We start from the raw sequence: 19,730 nt of genomic DNA, 5'->3' as shown, positions 1-19,730 counted from the left end.
CTTGGGAGCCCCTGTACACGGCAGAGCATCATCCTGCAGCTCCCAGGCTGCCGAAGGGCAGACGGGCTGCTCTGGGGATCGGGAGAGCAGCAGATGCCTGGGGGGTTTGCCCAGACGCCGCGGGCAGTGAGCAGCCCTGCAAACCTTCACGATGATTTTGCAGGGCTGAATTAGCGCCGCTTTCTTTGCGGTTCACGGTGGCAGAGGGAATGTGGCCCCAGATCCGTAGCACTGACAGCTGCGGTACGGCTGCTGCGGTTGGAAGGACTCGTTTTTGGAGGATATGCCCCATTACGTGTGCCACCACCAGAGAAAAAGCGTAATGCCAGGGAGGTGCTTTTCTGTAGAGCCATCGTTAATCTGCAGTGTCGCAGCGGGTCGGATGGGCAAAGGGTGACAGTGCTGATCCAGGTAACCTGCCCATTCAGATTTCGGTTTCCAGCCTGCAGCACCGGCTTTTCGCAGCCCCGAGAGTTTGGTTCAGCAAAGACGGGGCGGTGGTTTGCGCCGGGGCCGGCGGGCGGAGGGGACCGAGCCGAGCGAGGCTGCGTGGGCTGCCCGTGATTCTCTGTTTCCCTTTTTCATTATAGGTCAAAGCCATTTACATTCACTCCGATATGTTCTCGGTGCAGAACGGTTTGTTGACGCCTACGTTAAAGGCTAAGAGGCCAGAACTGAGGGATTACTTCAAAAGACAAATCGAAGAGCTGTATTCAAGCATCTCCATCTGAAGCCGCGGGAGGACCCCTCGGACGGGCGGGCTTGCTAGCAACCCCACAGTAACACTCGAAGTACAGAGCCAGACCGGCACAGCCGAAATGGAGAAGCACCTGAATCTCACATTCGAGCCTTTCGTTGTTCCGGGATTTCACCACTAACCATAATTTTCGTTTTCCTCCTTTTTTCATCAGGTGTTGGATACAGGCTCTTTTTACTCTATGTACACACTAGGAGACTACTAAAAATTATGTTCAATACCCACAAAAACACACAGAAATTTCAGTCCATGACCGAGTAAATTATGGAAACTTATTAACTACAAATGTTTCTGATTAAACAGAGAAAAGAATTTTGGGTATGTCTGTTGGTATTTGATTGTATATAACTTAATAGATTAGGGACTAAAATTGTGATAATTCAATAATGTGGTCTACCTCAAACAATCAGCGATTGATGGTGAAAGTCTATTTTCCCTGATCTGGAACTTCAAGCTGGATATTGGTTTATATATTAAGTGTTAGTTTTTATATGCTGCAGAATATAAATTACATTGATTTGATTTAATCATTAATGACCTAACCAACAACCAGAATAGAAATAGGAACAGATCTCCTGGTATTTGTACTTAATAGGCCTCTTGGTATGTTATACTTAAAGGGAAAGGTCAGATTAGTATTCCCTGGAAATGACAAAAGCGTGTTAGGAAGCCCTAGGCTAGAATTCCCTCTATTTGCTTTCCAGGCGGACTCGGTTGATACGTGGCTCGCTGGGTTTTCGTTAGGGCCACGCACGGGCACCAGCACCGCTCAGCCTGGGAAGGTTGCTAAAGCATTGCCGGCCCTGTAGCAGCTTCCTGGGGGAGTTCAAAAAAACAAAAAAAACGCACCAGAGAGCGAGCGTGCAAACGTGTCCACACTAACCCGTCTGCTCCCCGTCCCTCCGTTGTCACTCAACGTGCTGCTAGGACTGGGTAGCCCAGTCGGACTCGCTCCCTTCCAGAGACGGCGGTAAAGAAAAGAAGCACAACGCAATTTTGAATGGGGCTTAGCAAACCGAGTTTATTTTGGAGAAAGGCTGGCCTGCAGCCTGCTGAAATGCAGCCGTGGAGGGCATCCGTCGGGTAGCTGCGAAGAGCACGGACGGTTCCTGCACAAGGCCCGGGGTGGGAGGAAGGCTTCGTCACCCATTTCCATTGCAAGGTGTCACGGGGCGGCGAGAGCTTGGACGTGACTGCAGAAAGGCCTCCAAAGACCACGTCTCTGCGTTTGGACATCGGCAGCCTCAGCTCCCGCTGCCGCCGCTTCCACTGGCCTCTTTGGATAAAGAGCAATGAGGCCAGATGAAACCGCAGATTTCAGAGCCAGCGAAGCCACTGGGAAGGGCCAAGTCCCCGGTGGGACGGAGCAGGCTCCAGCAGCCTGTCCTGACGTGAAGCGTGGTGCAACAAAGTGAGAAAACTGGAGAAGTCAGGTAGCTTGAATATCTGGACTGTCGGTGGCCTCCTCCTGCTCAACAGGGTCCTAAATGTATATGTATATTTTAATAGCTGCTGTTTGTTGCACCGGTGCATACTAGCATGGAGCTGTGCCTGCTAGATCTTCTTTGCTAGGGCAGAGAAAGCACACTTACCTTCTTAGACTGGAATCCACTGTAGACCTTTGAAGCTAAAAGATTAAATTATTAATCTAAATTATCCCTTATTTTCCCTCTGAAATGGCATTGCATGCTTTAAAAAATGAAATAAATTGAACTAATGTGTTAGTTTTACACAGAGGCTGATTTATTGCAGTAATTTCAGAACAAAATGATACAAAGGAAACTTGTTAATATCATCACTCACATAAAGGATGTGGTGATTGATTAATCAAATGTGAAAGTGTTGGTCTGAATCCCTTTTACGCCTGATTTTTCATTTTTCTTCCTGTGTAATCATTCTTATCAGTCCAAAGCAAGTAAGAAATACCATTACTGTGATCTGATGGTATCTCACACCCATTTTTCACTGATGCAGACAGCGACAGGTTCACTGGGGGAATTTGAGTGTCACATCTACAGAGGATACGAATTACTGTTGCCAGCTCCAGAATCTGGCTCTTTAGGTCAAGTCGTAAAGGATTTTCATCTTTGAGGAGTCTCATTCATCTCGTTTTTGTGTCAGCCAAAAGACGGTCATTGCATACGAACGCGTCAAAGCAATGAGGAATTAGATGCAGTGCACTTTCTTGCCTGTTTTAATGGAACTTACTTAAAAAAAAAAAAGTAACTATTTAAATAAATATAAAAAGCTATTTTCCACGGACCCTTTTCATGACCACATGAATTTAATTTACTTTTCTCCTAAGGTGATTTCAGTTTACCAGACCTTTCTACATAACAGAACTGTAACTTTGTGTAAGTATAGAAGATCCTAATATGAGTTTACTTATGGATGGGTTGGCTCTTTATTTTTTAAGTATATAATGCTGTTTTGTTAATGAATAACATATCTGTAGGCCTCTTTTGTATTCGACGCAAAATATCAGATGTACTAGAGCTAATGATGTGAACACCAAAAGAACAGGAGAAAAAAAAAAGGAATTGATCACACTAGGATGCTACCAAATTTGGGAGAAATTGTTTCAATTGTCACGCCAAAAGTGTGAGTATTTCCAGATCTTGTGGGAAGCTGTATGAATAAATGAAAGCTGTCTCTGATACTTTCTTGTGCGATCAGATTTTCCACTGAAGATCAGTCTCTGTCTCCAAAACCATAACAATGTTGTAAGAGATTAAAACTTGACATGAGTATATGGGTAGGGAATTATTTAATGAGCTAGGCACAAACATGCCTCTCCTCAAAGTCCAGGAATATTGTCTTGCTTTGACTTTTCTTAAACTTATATACTTATTGTGACCACCACAGAAAATCCCCAGCGTTGTCCAATAACAAGTTTGTTTTTTCTCAAGGTAACTAGTTACAAGATTTTTTAATATATGTATTTGTCTTTGAAAGATTCACGACTCGAGTGCCATTGCATTAATGGCAACGCAAGTTTCCCTTCTCTGTAAACAGACCTATTCTTGATGGCTTAAAAATGACTGTTTCTAACTAACCACTACCAGGCAGGGGTTCGTTCTGCTATCAAGAAAATGAGGAAACACAGCAAGCCCACAGAAATCAGAAGCTCTCAGTCCTGCTGTGGGTGGACTCTGCGCGTGGTCAGGGTTCGGAGCAGTCCTGTACCGCTGCCGCAGAAGGCAATGTATTGAGTATGCCGCAGTCAGTGATTTATTATATCTCTTACCTATTCGAAATGGGAGATTCTTCCTGGGCCTGGTGCTGTGCCTTTGAACTCACTGGAAGACGGTCTCCAGTGCTCGTATATGAAAACCAGATAAAATGCATCCTCCAGGAAGAGACTAATTGCTCAGTTATATACTTTGTTTGTTCTTCACTCAATATATGTTGCACAGACAAAATACCACTCTGCCACAGAAATGGTCAAAGACACACAAAAGGGTGAACACAAATCATACACAAAACCAGTATTGGGTCTTAACCCCCTGTTGGCAGGAAATATATGGGATTTTTCTGTACTGAAAAGTACATGTGCAGGTTAAAATAGTTGATATACATCAGATGAGAGATGGTGAGTTCTTTATTGATAAAGTACTATTTCACAATCTATCATCACTGTTAATAAGTATGTATCAGCACCAGTAATGTCCAGTGTCATTTTTGCCATAGATATAATTTTGTTGCATATAGCAGAAAAAAATTTGACTTAATCTGGAATGAAACAAGTTAACTATAGGATTTTTATTTGCCATGTGTTAAAAGCACAAACCAGTGATGTATATGTAAATAAATTGCTACAAGATGAATGTAAATGGGGAAAGAATATACTATTTTTGCATGGTAACAGATTACTTAAAGACCTCTTGATGCCTTACAGAAGATTTGGAAAAGCATTTTATTTAAAGGCAATTCTGTCTGCGTATCTTTTGTTTCTCTAGCTCACTTTGGTTTTGTCTATGAAAAACAAAGATATCAGAATTAGAGCTTTGTTTCTCCTTGGAATTAACTTATTATTCAGTACTTTTCACATTTATAGGTTTCTGTGCTATATTTACTCCAGTTAAATGATGAAGCTGCGGCTATTCAGCAGTTTGGATGAGAAATCTGGAAACTCGTAGTAATTGGGAGGAAACAGTTTTAGATCCCTGGAATTGTTAAATTTTTTCTGAGGCATCCAGAGCCCCTTTAAGCCCTTCACTTTACTACAGCTTTTTGTTATGTATTTTAGCAAGTACATGCAGCAAACTAATGAGGCACTTTCCTACAGATTGCCTATTCTATTTTCAACAGAAGGTGAAGGGGTTAAAATATAATATTTGTGTAAAAAAAAAACTTAATTGTAATTAAAGATTTTTTCAGTTTTGGTATATTAGTGTGTATATCAAAAAGTCATCTATGGGGACTTTTGTAAAGACTTAAATTGTCACATTTCTCAAAACTGCTCCTAAAAATATTCTTGTCGACTGACAGACAATAAAATCTCTTTTATAAAGTCCGTTGTTACTCCAGCATCTGTCCACCCCGTCAGGATGAAGTCGCCCAGAACGCGTGCCTATATGCAACACGCTGTAGAAAACCAAGTTAAATAAAATAACGACCAAAGGACTATTGGAAGCGGAGATCCATTTTAGCAGTCTTCTGCAAATAAATCGTTTCACAGTTCGCCGGAGATCGCCGCGCAGCAGTCTTTCTGAAATGGTTTCAGTTCTCATTTTAAAGCAGTAATAATATAACCAAACACATATGCTTGTTTAATATGATTTGACAACTGGGAATGCATAGTATTTTTTCAGACTATGTACCTAAAACAATAAAACCTAAAAGCGTTCAGTCTCTGCTCCTGTTATTGTGTGCACTCGCGTCCCTCCCTTCGCTGGTAACCCAGGAGATCCAAAGACCTAGGTTTTTCGTGAAGTAATGAGACTTATCTCTATGAACATAAGCCGAAGGACTAACAAGGTCTGACCACTAAGAGAAATATAGCGTATGCTGTCCTGATTGCAAGAACTTGTATTATAAACCCAAATCTATACACGTTTATTAGTCAAAAAGAGCGAGACCGAGCAGCACCATCCCGCAGAGCCCCCGCGCAGCCCGCCGGGAGAGCAGGACGGCGCAGGGTGATCCACGGGAAATGATACGCTTCCAGATGACTCGTTTTTCCTCAGAAACCTCTGTCTGGCGCTGGTCTTAGCTTAAGGAAAACGGTCACTGCTGAAGTGGTCCGCATCGTTTTTTAAATCTTTTTTTTTTCCCCCCTTGGCCTGCCCGTGAGCTGCCCAGGGTTGATGCAGGCCGGCCCTGTGTCGTATCGCGCCCCTCCAGACAGACATGTTTATTGATATCACACTTAAGGGGGGGGATCCCTTCCCATTGGTGGGCGCCGCGCCGCCTCTCCGAAGGACCCGCCGCCCTCCCCGGGCCGGGCCCGGCGTTGGCCGCCTGCGGACACACCTTTTCCCCTCACACAGCGGCGGGGCCGGGCCGGGCACGGCCGGCAGCGGGAGGAGCCGCCCCGCCGCTGTCCCCGTCGCCTCAGGGCGCCTCGCGGGCGGGCAGCGCCCCCTGCCGCGGGCGGGCGGCCGCGCGGGGCGGGGCTTCCGTGGCGGGCGGCGCCTTCCCGCCCTTTTCGCCGGCCTCAACGGCCCGGCGTGGCGGTTGGGGCCGGCGGGAGGGCGTGGGCCGGGCCGGGCGTGTGGGGCGCTGCGGCTGCCCGCTGAGCGCTGCCGTCGCGCCCGCTCCCCATGGAGCGGCCCAAATGGCCGCCCGGCGCCCGCGGCAGGAAGGCGCCGCGGAAGAAGCGCCGCTGCTCCCCGCTGCCGGGGGCCGCCGCCGCCGCCCGGGGCAGGGCGGGCAGCGCGGCCGGCGCCCCCCGGCCCTGCCGCCGGCGCCTCTTCGGCGGCGCTGGCCCCGCGGGGCTGGAGCAGAGCAGTAAGCGCCTCTCCTTCCCCGCCGGCGCCCTGCCGCCTGGTAGCCCGGGGCGCCTGGGTCAGGCCCCGCAGGGGCGAGGCAAGGCCTCGTGCTGTGTTTTGTGTGCTATGTATTTTATTTTTTGTTTTCATGACAATTTGAGAAGTGACAGTAAGGGTGCTGCTCCAGAGCCTTATCCTCAGGAGAAAGAGCCTAAAAAAAATTGAAGTCTAAACTTTGTGCAGCTTGAATGACTGCTCCACGGTCGTGCATCCTCTGGGCTTTTATTTACCTCTGGTGCCCAAGCTCAGCTGAACCTGTGTGAGGTTGTAAAGCAGCTTGTTATTATCCAGGTCCCCTATGATGTGGGAAAAGGAGGCAGCTGAGCTGGCATCTGGGTCATTTCTTTCAGCCATTAGTAATAAATAGGGTTTTCCCCTTTGTGTCCTTTTTTTATTATTATTTTGCTGGCTAATCAATCCCTTTGGAAAAGACATGGCAAAACCCTAGCCTGCCTCTGGGAGCATGCTTTGAGTCTTTGTATAAAGTTACTCCACAAAAGGACCAGTCTTTCTTATAGCTGAACACAATTTAGCAGCTCTCAAGTTAGGAATTGGAGGCTTTGGAAAAAAGGGGTCCAAGGAGAAGGTGTGGCACTAAAGTAAAGGCTGACATCAGTGGTGTAACTTGCTTTAGTAAATGGGGACAGTCAGTGTGGGAGGTCTCTGTCCCCTAAAGGTGAGACTTTAAAATGCTATAACAGTGTACAATAACACTGGTTTCTGTCTCGATCCTGCTCTCCTGGCTCCTGCTCTTACTTGTAGTGTTTAGTACATCCTGACTGCCAGGACAACCAGTAGCCACTGAGGTTTGTTTGCTCTTAACACTTAGATACATCTTGGAAGAAAGAGGGAAAGAGGACGATTCCTGCTCGTGCAGTGTTTGGTAATCTCGTGTTTGAGATGATGTGCAGTGATGACTGATCTATATAGAAATGCTTGTGATACTACAGATGAACTCCATTTAAAATCTTTGAGCCTTGGTGTGTATATATAGTAAAGGTCACTTCCAAGGTGGTCATCTTCCTTTTAATCGAGAGATTTCTAAAACACCTGAAGTATTCTCAAAGTCCACTATTTTTTGTCCTTGTTGATATTCTGATAAATGAAGCTTGGTAGAAATAATAAGCCAGATTCAGACTTCAGGGTGTTTGTGGTATTAGGGTCAAAGTTTGTTACGGGCATGAAAGAGAGAGGGCAGTTAAAGGTGCCCTATTAGAAATAATCATCTCAATGTTGGTGTTGAAACTAAAGTTACTTAACTAAATACTTGCTCTTCTGTAGGCCTAAAGGGAAAATCCAGCCTGAAAACCTTACCAGAAATTAAAGAGAAGCTTGAAGTGACCCAAGTGAGCCATGCATCCGATCAAAGGTCTGCTAGAACACGTTCAAATACACCGTTATTAACACTAGCTAGTGCTTAACATCGTTTTGCCTGCATGAGCTATCTCTTGGAGATGTGCAGTCTGAATTCCTGGTAAACTGATGTTTGTCAGACTATTTGTTGACATCTCATAAACATAACTTCTGTAACTTTTGTTGGTTTCCTATAGAATAATGTAGCTTTATATATTGAGCTTAGCTCTGTTCTGTTCTTTCGACTGCAGCATTCCAGTCAATGTCGAAGAGATGACCAACATGGAAGAAACTGAAGAGAAAATAGGAGAAAGCACTGTACTGCTGAAGGTTATAATGTTATTTGGTTCTTTATCTGCTAGTAATTTATGGGGATAAATCAAAACCTGGATGTCAGTGACTAGATGTTGGCGTCGATTCTTTTTCTACTCAAGTGGGATTTCCTGTAAGCTACACATGCACACGTACCTGTATTTTTTTCAGGCTGAACTGGATCCTGTAGCTTGGTGCTTTTTTTTCCCCATGTTTTTGGCCAAAATAAAAGGTATTGGAGCTATTGGAAGCATGGTAGTGTACATCAATACTAATTTTCCTTGATGAGGAAAGGCCTTAGCAGTTGTGTTGTGTGGTATATAGCTCATTAGACTGTGGTTCCAGAGAATTGCTTAATTCTAGTTAAGACACAGACCTACTGTTTAATCTTTGGCAAGTTACTGTTGTGCTGGTCCTCATATTTGTACAACTGTAACAAAGTATTTTGAGATGACTGAGCAGAAGAGTTATGTGACAGTGCTGCAATTGCAAGAAAATAGTTCATTGGATATGTTAGAGCTAAAATCTGATACAGTAACTGACAAGTGAAATTGATGTGGAACTGTTTTTCTTTAAAATATTAGTTCTTATTTAGACTCCACCAATTATTCACATTTTCCGGAAACACTTAGTTTCATAGTATATAATACCTAAACCACATAAAGTTGTTTGTATTTATAGGAATGCTCTGGGCTTCTGAAAGGGAGCAGTATGAATTGTGCTTCTAACTGAAAATCAAACAGAAGATGGAGGGAGGCATTGCTGGACTGCTGTCTTACATGTAACTTCTCTTGATATCAGTATGCCTTCACTGGAAGTCTCACCCAGCAAAGACTAGGATCAAATCAATGAGCATTCATTATGGATTTTAGAACTCTTAAGTCAGATTGCAGATTTGTTAATGACGCATGAAAGCCAGTGGTGTAAATTATGCTGTGAATAGCAAATTTAAGTGATGAAGTACACATGTGAGTGTACTTTCATTCTGAGTGTCTAGCAGAGTAATGTAGGATGATATCTAACTGGATTTCTTTATCTAGATCCAATTTCCTTAAGCTGTTTGTATCTGACATTTAATTATAGGAATCTTCAGTAATCAACTTTGAAAGTAAAAGTTTGAAAAATGCTGAAGTGACTTCAAGTGAGTATAACTTGTAATGAATTTTAATGACAGTTCTATAAAAGTGCTGGTCTTACAATGAAACTCTAACTTGTGTGCTGTTCTTGTACTGGTTTGGACTGCCAGGTTATCAAAAAGTAAAGGCTGTGGTTGGATTTCTGCCTGTTATTCAAGCACGTGCATGGTCCATACTCTGCTTTTAGAAAGTGCCTTTGAGAAAAAGTAACTCATCTTGCTTTTACTTAGCTCTTTACAACTTCTTTGTATTTATTTTCCAGATTAATTTGTGTAAGAATGTAATCTTATGGCGTTATTTATTGGTAGAGAGTGTGGAGTACTACGTAGTCTTTATTTTTTGTTACTGACTTTTCCAGGGAAAACTCTATTTTTAGTTCTGGTATAACAGTGCCTTATTTTTGGCGGTTTGGCACAGCAGTTATTTTTGGAGATACTTTCAAAATTATGAATTACAACGTTTGAAATGGAAAATACTGTTCAGTAAACTTAGTGGATTGACACTAGGCAGCTCAAACAGCATAGGAAATAATTCCAAGCAGGTGGTTATTACCCTACATTTAAGGGAGGAAAATTTTGTTTGCCTAGAATACTTCTAGTAATTAAAAGAAGTTACTGTGCTCAAACTTCTGTGGCAATGTTTGAGTATTTGAAAATCTGTTGAGAGAACTGTCTAACTTCTTCATTAGAAGAAAGAGAGACTATTAATGCTCCATACGGAAGAGAAAGCTGCAAGGTGAATAGATCCCATAACAGACCTGAGAGCCTTGAGTCCAGTCTGTTGGAAACCATGTAATCTTGGTTTTATTGTTCACAGAACTATTTGTTAAGACGGGTTTTTGTGTTTACTAAAACCCGCACTTTTAAAACAAACCTAGCTGAGATTTACCTTATCATAGGCTAAACCTGTCAGGCATTTTAGTGCACCTTGGACAAGGAAGATATCTCCTGTTAGCTTATCGTGGTGTAAATCAGACTTCAGGATGCCCCTTTGGGTTTTTTAAGTGTATTGTGAATTAGGATAAGATGCTGAATTCACAATATTTAGCTCAGCACAGGAATAGAACTCAGACTTGCTGGCAGAGAAATCATTGCGGTTTGTACAAGATGGTGTACTATGTTTTTTCTTCTTTTTGTAGGTACAGGATTGACTCTTCCCACAGGTGTTTCAACCTTTCTACTAGAGTGTTTAGATGTAGATTCTACTGCAGACTATAACACAGGCTGTAATGACAGCATGAACAATTGTTCATCCCCTGAAACATTCAGAGATGAAGATGGTTCAGGTGAGGGGTGTGTGGTTTTTTTTTTTGTTTTTTTGTTTTTTTTTTTAAGATCTATTTGAATTAGAAATGATAGGGGGACTATGTACAATAGGAAGATTGATGGCTTCTGTTGGCTTGGCTCACCAGGTCAGACCTTTGCCTTCAGTCAAGCTGTGCTTAACATGGAATCTGTTTATCTGGTTCTCCAATTCAGAGTGAATCGGTTACTGGTGTAATTTGAATCATACTGTAAAGTTAAAGCACTTCCAGTTGACATAAACTGTTTATTGGGGATGACCAACCAGTCTGCTTTCAGCCATCTGTTCTTCCCAGACTTCTGCAACTCCTTGGACAGGGCAATGCTTTCCCTCTCTTCTAAAGTTTCTGTCTTGCAAATGTAATTGCTGTCAGTTTGGTCAAAGCTTGAATAACTCTTCTGTGTCCAGACAGAAGTAACCCTTGCCTTGAGGACTGTGTCAAATATAAGAACTCAACTCTCCTGGACTCCAGCAAAGCAATGACCATAGATAAAATGCCACAGATCTCAAATCTGTCAGCAATATTAGGTAATTCTCTTCTACAATACTTCAAAACATAAACATATTTCACTGTAGTGCAAAGAAACTCTGCAAAGTTTCTGATGAACATTTTATTTAAGGCATTTCTGTATAATGAGAAACAGTTCCCTGTTAGTATTCTGTTTACTTGTAATATTTGCTTTATAATTTAGTGTGCAACAAAACATTGTCAGGCCTGCTTAGCTTTTTCTTTTAAAGCTTAGCTTTTATGTTTTTTAGAACCTGTGCTGGAAGATTTTCAAGACCAATACACTAGAAGGTAATCTTTGACATACCTAAATGTTCAGGTTTTTCCTCTTCTAAGCAGTATTTTGGCTGGTATGAATAAACCTCTGGTGCAAACCCTGCAAACCCTTCTGGTGAGTTTCCACTACCTGTGTCCCTACTGACTTCGCTGAAAATAGTGCATTGAGACAAGCAGGGAGGAGTTTGTCGCACAGACTTTTGTCCCAGTCTTGCAGCTGTAGGAAAATCATTGTGACAAAATTCAGTGGAAGATCTTATGGAAGGGGGAGGTGATATTGTGATATTTGTTTACAAAATTTCTAAAGAAGTTGACTTTACTTGCACTCGTTCCTGCTCTGATTTCATTAACTCACAAGCACCAGGGTGTGTGTGCCCGAGTGGTCTGTCCAGGATTGCTTGTGTAGTACAGGGGATGAGAAGTGCCTGTTGCCAAGTCTCCATCGTGTCTCTAGGGTTCTGGGTTTGGCCATGACAAAAGCAGTTTTTGGACAGATCTTTTATATCCTTTAGGAGTCATCAGCTATTATGGGGCGATCCTTTGCCTCAGAAGCATGCGGATTTCAGCCTTCATAAATCTTAGGTCAGGTTCTGCCCGCTGTCTGTCTTTTTCTTGTTTGGAAGGCATGTCCATTTTCTGGATGGGCTAACAGGAAGATAAATGGTATACATGATATGTGGCAACCTTGTTGCCATCCTCCTGTGTTCGGGTGCACGGTTTTCTGTCGGCAAATCATCCATGCTGTGGTTTTATCAGAATGCTTGGTCTTCCATTGATGAGTCTTCTATACTCTGGTCTGTGACAATGCAAGCCTTTTGGTCCTGACGTAAACACAACCATTTCCCAGCTCCGTTCCTAGGAACAGTGTCCTCTCTCTTAGCCCTTGTTCTGCTGCTTCTTCCAGTCTTAGACATTTCCATTAATACTTCATTCATACCAGTCTTACTATGTCACAAATCTCTACAGAATTCAATCTGAGTTTGTCTGTGATCCTAAATTGTTTCCCCTGCATCCTCCCTAAATCTGTTGTGTCCTCGTACATTTCAGTGCAGAGTACTTTACTTTAGTAACTCTCCTCTGAGCTTTTAAGTTCCGAATATCTTCAGAATAAGTGATGTGACTTGATGATAAGCTGTCAAAAAACTGTGAAGTATGATTGACTAAGCTAAATAACATTTTTTAAGGATAAACTTTATCCCTTTTCAGTGTGTAATTCTTACATGATTTTGTTTTATATTGTTTTTATGAATTTTAACAATCTTCACTGAAAGTAGTTGTTTTTTTCTCCTTTCCTAGAAATAAACCATCAAAATGCAATTACAGTTCTTCAGAATTAAATGTTTCAACTACTCTAGCAGGTAAAACATGACCTAAAACAGTTGTATTAGCTGTAAGACAACAGATTTTTCTAACCAAATTTAAATGGTAGAAAAATAACAGAACCAGACTTCCACTTGGCCATTTGTCCCCCTGGCATAGGCTAAGTTCAACAGTGGCTAGAAGGGAAGCATGAATCTAAGATCTGTCCTCTAAATAAGGCCTGGTTTAGCTGTAGCAGCCACTAACTTGTTAGGAGAAGACACAAACCACAAACTGCATTATTCCATGTAATCACAAGGGATGCTCAGTGAAAACACAATTAGCTTTTCTTGTTTAACCTATCTAGAGATGGAACTGTTTGAGTCATGCTGCTTGCTTTTGCGTAGTTCCTATCAGCCTACACAAGTACTATCAGGAGTCCCTCATGCAACTGCAGTTCTGAACTGTGACTGAGGCAGTTCTGGCTGTGGCCCAGGTACCACATACTTTTCCCCTGCTTAATTTGGACTATAATAGCAGCAGAAGTTGCCACTGGCAAAGACTGCTGTGATTATGTAATTCCTCTGCTCCCACAGTGTGTGTGTATCTAGCAGTAAATGACCAGGTGAGCATAAGATTAATAAGCAGCCATGTTTCCTCAAGGAAAGGGAGAGGACTAAAGCTGCCCTGGTGGGAAGGAGGGAGATGAGGAATGCTACATATGTTGAAAGGAGGCAGTGTTTATATGGGTGGCTTTGGAATGATAGTTTTGAAAACCTGTACAGTCCTGCAAGACAAGGGTTGGAGACTAACAGTGGTCTTTGTCTTAAAGTTAATTAATTTATTGGAAATTTTTCACAGGGAAACAAGTCTGTAAAATTACAGCTGTGAGAGAGAGAACTCCAGACCTAAAAACTGGCATGCGCTGTCCTTCACCAACAGGACCAGAAAGAAAGGTGAAATATTTTTAATAAATAATATAACAGCTAGGTTGAAACAGAAATGACTTGACGCATCCTCATACAGGTGAAAGACGGCACTGAAAGTGTAGGTGCTGGCTCTTTGCTTGAAAGAGGTGCCTGCAAACAGTGGTACAGAGAGTGAAGACATAGCTTGCCCGTGGCTCTGGATAGCAGTAATAGTCATGTGTACCCCATGAGCTCAGTGTTTTTCAGACTAATTGTTTTAGTGGTACCAAACCAACTGTGTAGATCTTAGTCTGACGATGTCTCTTTGTTACTGCTTAACAGACTGTAAAGGCTCACTTTATAACATGAAGTGTAATTGTTTCTCACTTTAGCCTGAGAATCAAACCGCTAAACCTCAAAAGCTGAAGTGCAAGAAAAAAGCTAAATTCTCTAGTCCTTTAGAAGAAGACGTATCATCATTCAGTCAGCTTGAATCTGCTCCAGAAAACACGTCAGCCAAATCAGTGGAGTTGACAGCACAAGTACTGCCATCCAAACAGCCAGATGCTATGGTAAGAATTTCCACTGTGCTCCACTGATGAACAAAGGCATAGAATTGAAGTGAGAATTTTGACTGGTAGCAGAAGCTGCAATTTAATATGAGAAATATTAGAAAGTGTTATATCTCCTTGTCATAATGGTGACCTGAAATATGTCTTTTCTGTGCTATAAAAGATGGTTTCTTTGTCTTAATTCTGAAGAGCGTGAGACAAAGTAAACACACTGGAATTCAGTACTTAAACCCTAAGAACTAATAATAATTTGTAATGGAGCTTTTATAAGCAATATTCTGTACTATGGGAATACTGTAGGAATTAGTAATAAACAGCACAGATTTTGAAACTGATATTAAATTCTCTGTTTCTGTTTAGCAAATGAGTTCCACCATGCTGATCGTGGAGAATAACAAAGCCCTGCTGAAAAACCCTGGTTATGCTCAGCCTGCAGAGCTAGATGTGAGTGTCTATCCTGATCCTTTTTTAATGATTAAAACAAGACAAACTAGTCATCACGGTACAGCTCAATTCTGGCTATACCTATGTTATAATACAATTGCAAAACAAACCATGTGTTAAATTCAATCAGTTGGACAGTTTAAAAAAAATAAAAAGGTATCTGTTTTGTGTTTTTAAAACTACTTGTGATCAGGAAAAAAAAAGCACCTACTAGCCTTACTTCCATTATGTCATCATCCCAGATAAACTTGATAAAGAATCCAAACTGGGATTTATTTATCAGTACTACCACTCTCCATGCTGGAATAGAAGTGACGTCACTTTCATACCATGGCTCTTAACAGGGTCAGCAAATTGTATGGTTTTGGAGAAAAGGGAAACTGCTTCAATACATAGATTGCTTAATTTAGCACCAGTTTATTTGTAGGGAAAACATATGGGCTTTCCTAGTGTTGTAAAACTCAATATATTACTGCAAACAAACTTTAATTTATGATTGCTAGATTAACAAATGAAAAACATCAGTCTTGCTGGAGGCCAAAGATGATAATCACTTGGGATTAGGAGACTGAAGTCTTAAGTCATATTTTTGAAGCAATAGAACATCTGTTGCATGAGCCAACAAATACTAGCCAGTTTGAATTATTGCCTGTTATTTAATTGGGCAGTTATTGCTGTATGTTTTGTATTTTGACGGAACTGTAGCTTAGCTTGTCACCAGTGTGGAAAGCCTCATCTGGGGAAGACTTATTCCTGAATACAACAGGTCCATATGTAAATTCAGAAGAAATTGTTCCTGCATCTCTGAGCTCAGAAATTATTCCTCAAAGACCAGAAGAAAAGAATATTTTTCAGGTTCGAATTTTATTGCACTCTTTAAATCTAGTTTTGGCATGCTAGTTTGTAGAGTACAATGTATTCAAGCCTTACAGTATTACACACAGCTGAAGAGAACATATAAGCTTTGAAGCTTTCAATGACCCTTTCTTATAGCATATTAGGTGTACATGAGTAATCTTAAATATTTTCTGATGACCCCTCTTGAAATCTGCATGTCATCTTTTTTCCACATTTTTTGAATTTCCCTAGAAAAAAACTAGAAGACTGTTTCTTCAGTGTAAATAGTTGTGTGAATTAAATGTCATTAATCTTTTCAGCCTCCATGTAACAGAGAGAAAATCTGCTCCATTGTTAGAACTTCACCAGGTCATAGGTCTTCCAGGCTTCAGAGAATTCCAGTTAACAGAAATGCATTCTGCCTTCCCAAAGGAGTGCCTGAAGGTAACGGAATATAGAACTGGCCCACTGTGCAGATGGTAACTGGCTATTTGAGTGTGTAAGGATATACATTTTTTTTAAAGTCTGAATATTTGCAAAAATCATTAGGTGAAAGAGTAAAACACCCTGAAAACTTTTAATTTCTGACAACGGTATTCTGCTGCTACTGAGCAACAGCACTTCACTAATAAACGACACTAACATTTTCTCTTCTAAGGATCTTTAACCTTTGCAGTCATACAGTCTTAGGAGTGTAAAGGCTATGTGTGTGTCAGTGGAATAATAGAGGAAGAATTCACCAAACTGTCCATGTGCCTGGATCTGTCTGTAGTTAGACGAATCTCTGTTTCCCTGACTGGCCTGTAAGTGTCCCAATATGGAGGGGAAGATGCTATTAAAATAAGATCTTTTGCCTTTGCAAGCCAATAACTTCCTACTCATCTTGGTTATCTGTTTATCTTGTCTTTAAGTACCTGAAGCTTCATCTCTTGCTGCCCAGTCAATAGGAACGTAACCTGTTTTGTTAAATACTTAGCTGACACCTGAACTTCTTTATAAAGCCTTTATGTTTCTGTTTCACTATCACAGAAGTCACTTTAGGTTGGCACTGTTAAGGTAACAGCTGGTTGACGTGTTTAGCTGTCTGCTGAACTATTTCTATTCAAACAACCCTCTTTCCTGTCCCTAGTGTTAGCTTCAGTCTCCATGTTGTTACACAAGATACTGCAAAACCTCTGTGGAGTGTTTCCTTGTAGCAGATGGCATCCTATACAGATTCAGCAGAGTGGGACTCTAGGTCACTGAAGAGGCACTGAGGGTTATGTTACTGTTTAAGGTACAGTGCAAATTGAATTAAACATGAATCATGCTGAAGAAAATTCAAGCTTTGTACTTCAGTGTTTGTAAACCACTGCTTAATTTGAGCTAAGATATAAACCTCTGGAGAGACCAGAGAGATTCCTGTAGAAAGACTCCGTCCCTAGGCTGTTCAAGGGGAAAAAAAAAAAAGTTTGGTCTGTCTGCAAAGCTACGATTAAGCTTCTAGAACCACAGAGTTTGTGCTGCACATCTTCAGGTTACTTTTTACATTTTTTTAAAGACATCTTTGATTAAGCTTCAGTTTATTCAGACCTGTGTTAGCAATGTTTCCATTTCATAGGCTAAACGATTAAGGCCAGAAGTTGTTACTAGGTAATTCTGTGAATAGCTACACCTCTTCTAGTTATTCCTTAATACAACCCTTAGGCTCAGAGCTGGTATGAAGACTCCCTAGAAAAGAGATTAGCTTGTTCAGTAAATTATTATCCTGCGCCTTATTTCTAGGGCGAATATGTCAGACTTCAGCTTTCAGCCACTGGTGGTTCTTACATCTTTCTCAGTTAAACTGAACTCTCTATTATCCAGATTTTTTTCTCTGAAAGTAGTTCATGTGATAGGTTATCTTTTTCTTTAAAGATTGTCAGCATCTCTCTAAAGGTTTCTGTTCTTTTCTTCTTCTGCGACTCTTAAGTAACGTAGGGGGAGCTCCTGTCTTCACTTCCTAGATCTCTGTTAAACATAAAAATGACAACAATGTACAAAACTGTCTGATCACTGCCATAAAGAGAGGAGGTAGAATCCCCTTCAAGCTCTCCTGAAATTTCTCAGTGTGCCACTGGAGGGCGCATCTCTGCCTAAAATAGTTTTTTGCAGACAATGTCTGCAAATACTCTGCAAGTTATATTCATTGGTCACTTATGCTATTTTAATTTTAATTATTAATGCTATTTTATGCAGAGATAGTATATAAGCATAACAGGTTTTGAAAATACTGAATATACAAAAAATTTTCAATGGAATTGTAGGCTCCTAGGTCCAGATATTCTCATGTATTTTCACAGATTGAGTACATACAGTATCTAGAGCGCAGGGAAATGCTCTTAAGTGTGTGTATGTGTTAACTAGTGACAAACATTTGATATTTCTGTATAGAAGAACTCAGTTTGAGAAGGATGTTAAGTTTTGTGCCCAAGAGAATTGGGATAATACAGAACACAGGTCACATTTGATAGGCAAGTGAAGTTCAGAAATCAGCAAGTATTGTTGTCAGAACAAAAATTTGTATTTTTGTTACTAGATCTCCGGAGGAAACTGGGAATCTGGAATTAACTAAGACTCCCTAAAGGGGAGGTTCTTTGTATCCTGGATGTGTCTATCTCTGCTCAAGGAATCTTACAGATGATAATCTTTTTCATTAGGAATGTAAATGCACTCAAAACTATTGTTTTTTTTCTCACTAGCAACTGACCTTACAAGACCAAATTCTTCCAAACAAATGATAACACAGATTTCTCCTAAGCATCTAAACAGCTTGTCAGAATAATGAGCTTTCTCTCACACTTGAGAATGTGCAATTTTATTGATAATACTTAATTTATCACTTTTTTTCCCACAGATACTATTACAAGTACAAAAAATTGGGTCTACAATAAACATAGATGAGATTTCTGGTTTTCAGCAAGAGTCAACAGAAGAAAAAAGGTCTTGCTTCTGTGGCAGGGAGGTGAAATGAGGACAATAAGCAAAATTACTGGCAGAATTTTTGGCTTACACGGTGCCTGAAACTTAGTATAATGCTTTGTAGTGAGCCTGTAAATGCTTTTCCTGAGCACTTTAATATTAAAATTTTTGTACAGGCAACTAGATCTTTTTTGAGGCATTGTTCTATACATACTCCATAAAGATGATTCTTTAGTTTATTTATTTATTTATTTATTTTAGAAACTGTGGCTTAAGGGCAGCAGACCAGATTGTGTTGATGGAATTATTTTTGGCACTTGCTATGCCAAGGCTTCTACATTTCTTTAGTAGTATAAGCATTTAAAGATGTGACCTCTACTTGAACAATGTTAATACTTAGCTCATAAAGGTAACTAACTGTATGTCCTGAAAATGTAAATGTAAAACATTTATGTACTCTCAGTGACTCAGAAGACAATACAGGATATTAAGCTACCATTAAACTACTTGCATGCTTAGATCTGCAGAATTTGGGGATACAAGACTTTGTGTATTCTACTGTAAATTGATTTATAATCATGAAGATAGGTCGTCTTTGCCCTACCATCATCCCAGTACAGCTATCTAGTTATGATCAGCGCTAGGATCATATACAGTGCCCAGTCACTGTCTTCGCATTTCATTTCAGTTATTCTGCAATTCCATCTCCACACAGCTGCCCTTCAGCCCAAGTGTGTTCAGTCACCCCCAGAATCCCTAGTATTGGGATACTTGTTTCAGTCATCTGTAAATTCTTGTCATTTCTAGCCTCCTGCTACCTTTAACTTCCTTTTCAAAAACAAAAAAAACCCCCACCTTCATCAAGCAGAGAATGCATGTCTCACTAAAGTAATCTGATGCAACTCTTAATGCTTTTGGCTTAAGTTTCTGTTAAATTTACAATCTGCAACTGCACTTTAGGTATGTCACATATCAATGGTCCTAATAAACTCTTTATTTTCTAGTACAGACTTGAGGCTTACATCCCAATGGACCTCCACAACGAAACAGCGACTGTCTATTGAGCCTTATTTGTGTTGCAGGCAAAGTGTTC

The 19,730-nt window shown here is 41.0% G+C and overlaps 2 protein-coding genes across 7 annotated transcripts in view; both read left to right on the top strand.

Annotated features, from left to right (window-relative positions):
* ACSL6 (acyl-CoA synthetase long chain family member 6) overlaps nucleotides 1-5,608 on the top strand; it is a 44,607-nt gene extending 38,999 nt beyond the window's left edge. For all 6 annotated transcript variants that reach the window (XM_026118226.2, XM_026118227.2, XM_026118224.2 and 3 more), the window contains one exon: nucleotides 591-5,608. In XM_026118226.2, coding sequence (XP_025974011.2) covers nucleotides 591-731 — 141 coding nt within the window. In that variant the 3' untranslated portion in view covers nucleotides 732-5,608. The remainder of the gene's footprint in view (nucleotides 1-590) is intronic.
* A 2,401-nt stretch (nucleotides 5,609-8,009) lies between these two features.
* MEIKIN (meiotic kinetochore factor) lies at nucleotides 8,010-16,155 on the top strand (the record flags this gene model as incomplete). Its single annotated transcript, XM_026118322.2, has 12 exons — nucleotides 8,010-8,119; nucleotides 8,355-8,433; nucleotides 9,499-9,556; nucleotides 10,690-10,836; nucleotides 11,262-11,381; nucleotides 11,613-11,652; nucleotides 12,934-12,995; nucleotides 13,798-13,892; nucleotides 14,237-14,416; nucleotides 14,777-14,860; nucleotides 15,566-15,715; nucleotides 16,018-16,155. Coding segments are annotated over 12 exons (1,263 nt in total), but the record flags the coding sequence as incomplete, so codon positions are not given.
* Between the last annotated feature and the right edge of the window lie 3,575 nt (nucleotides 16,156-19,730).

This window comes from Dromaius novaehollandiae, chromosome 15, assembly GCF_036370855.1.
Source record: "Dromaius novaehollandiae isolate bDroNov1 chromosome 15, bDroNov1.hap1, whole genome shotgun sequence".
Taxonomy (NCBI): Eukaryota; Metazoa; Chordata; class Aves; order Casuariiformes; family Dromaiidae; genus Dromaius; species Dromaius novaehollandiae.
This window is presented reverse-complemented; position numbering and strand designations above follow the sequence as displayed.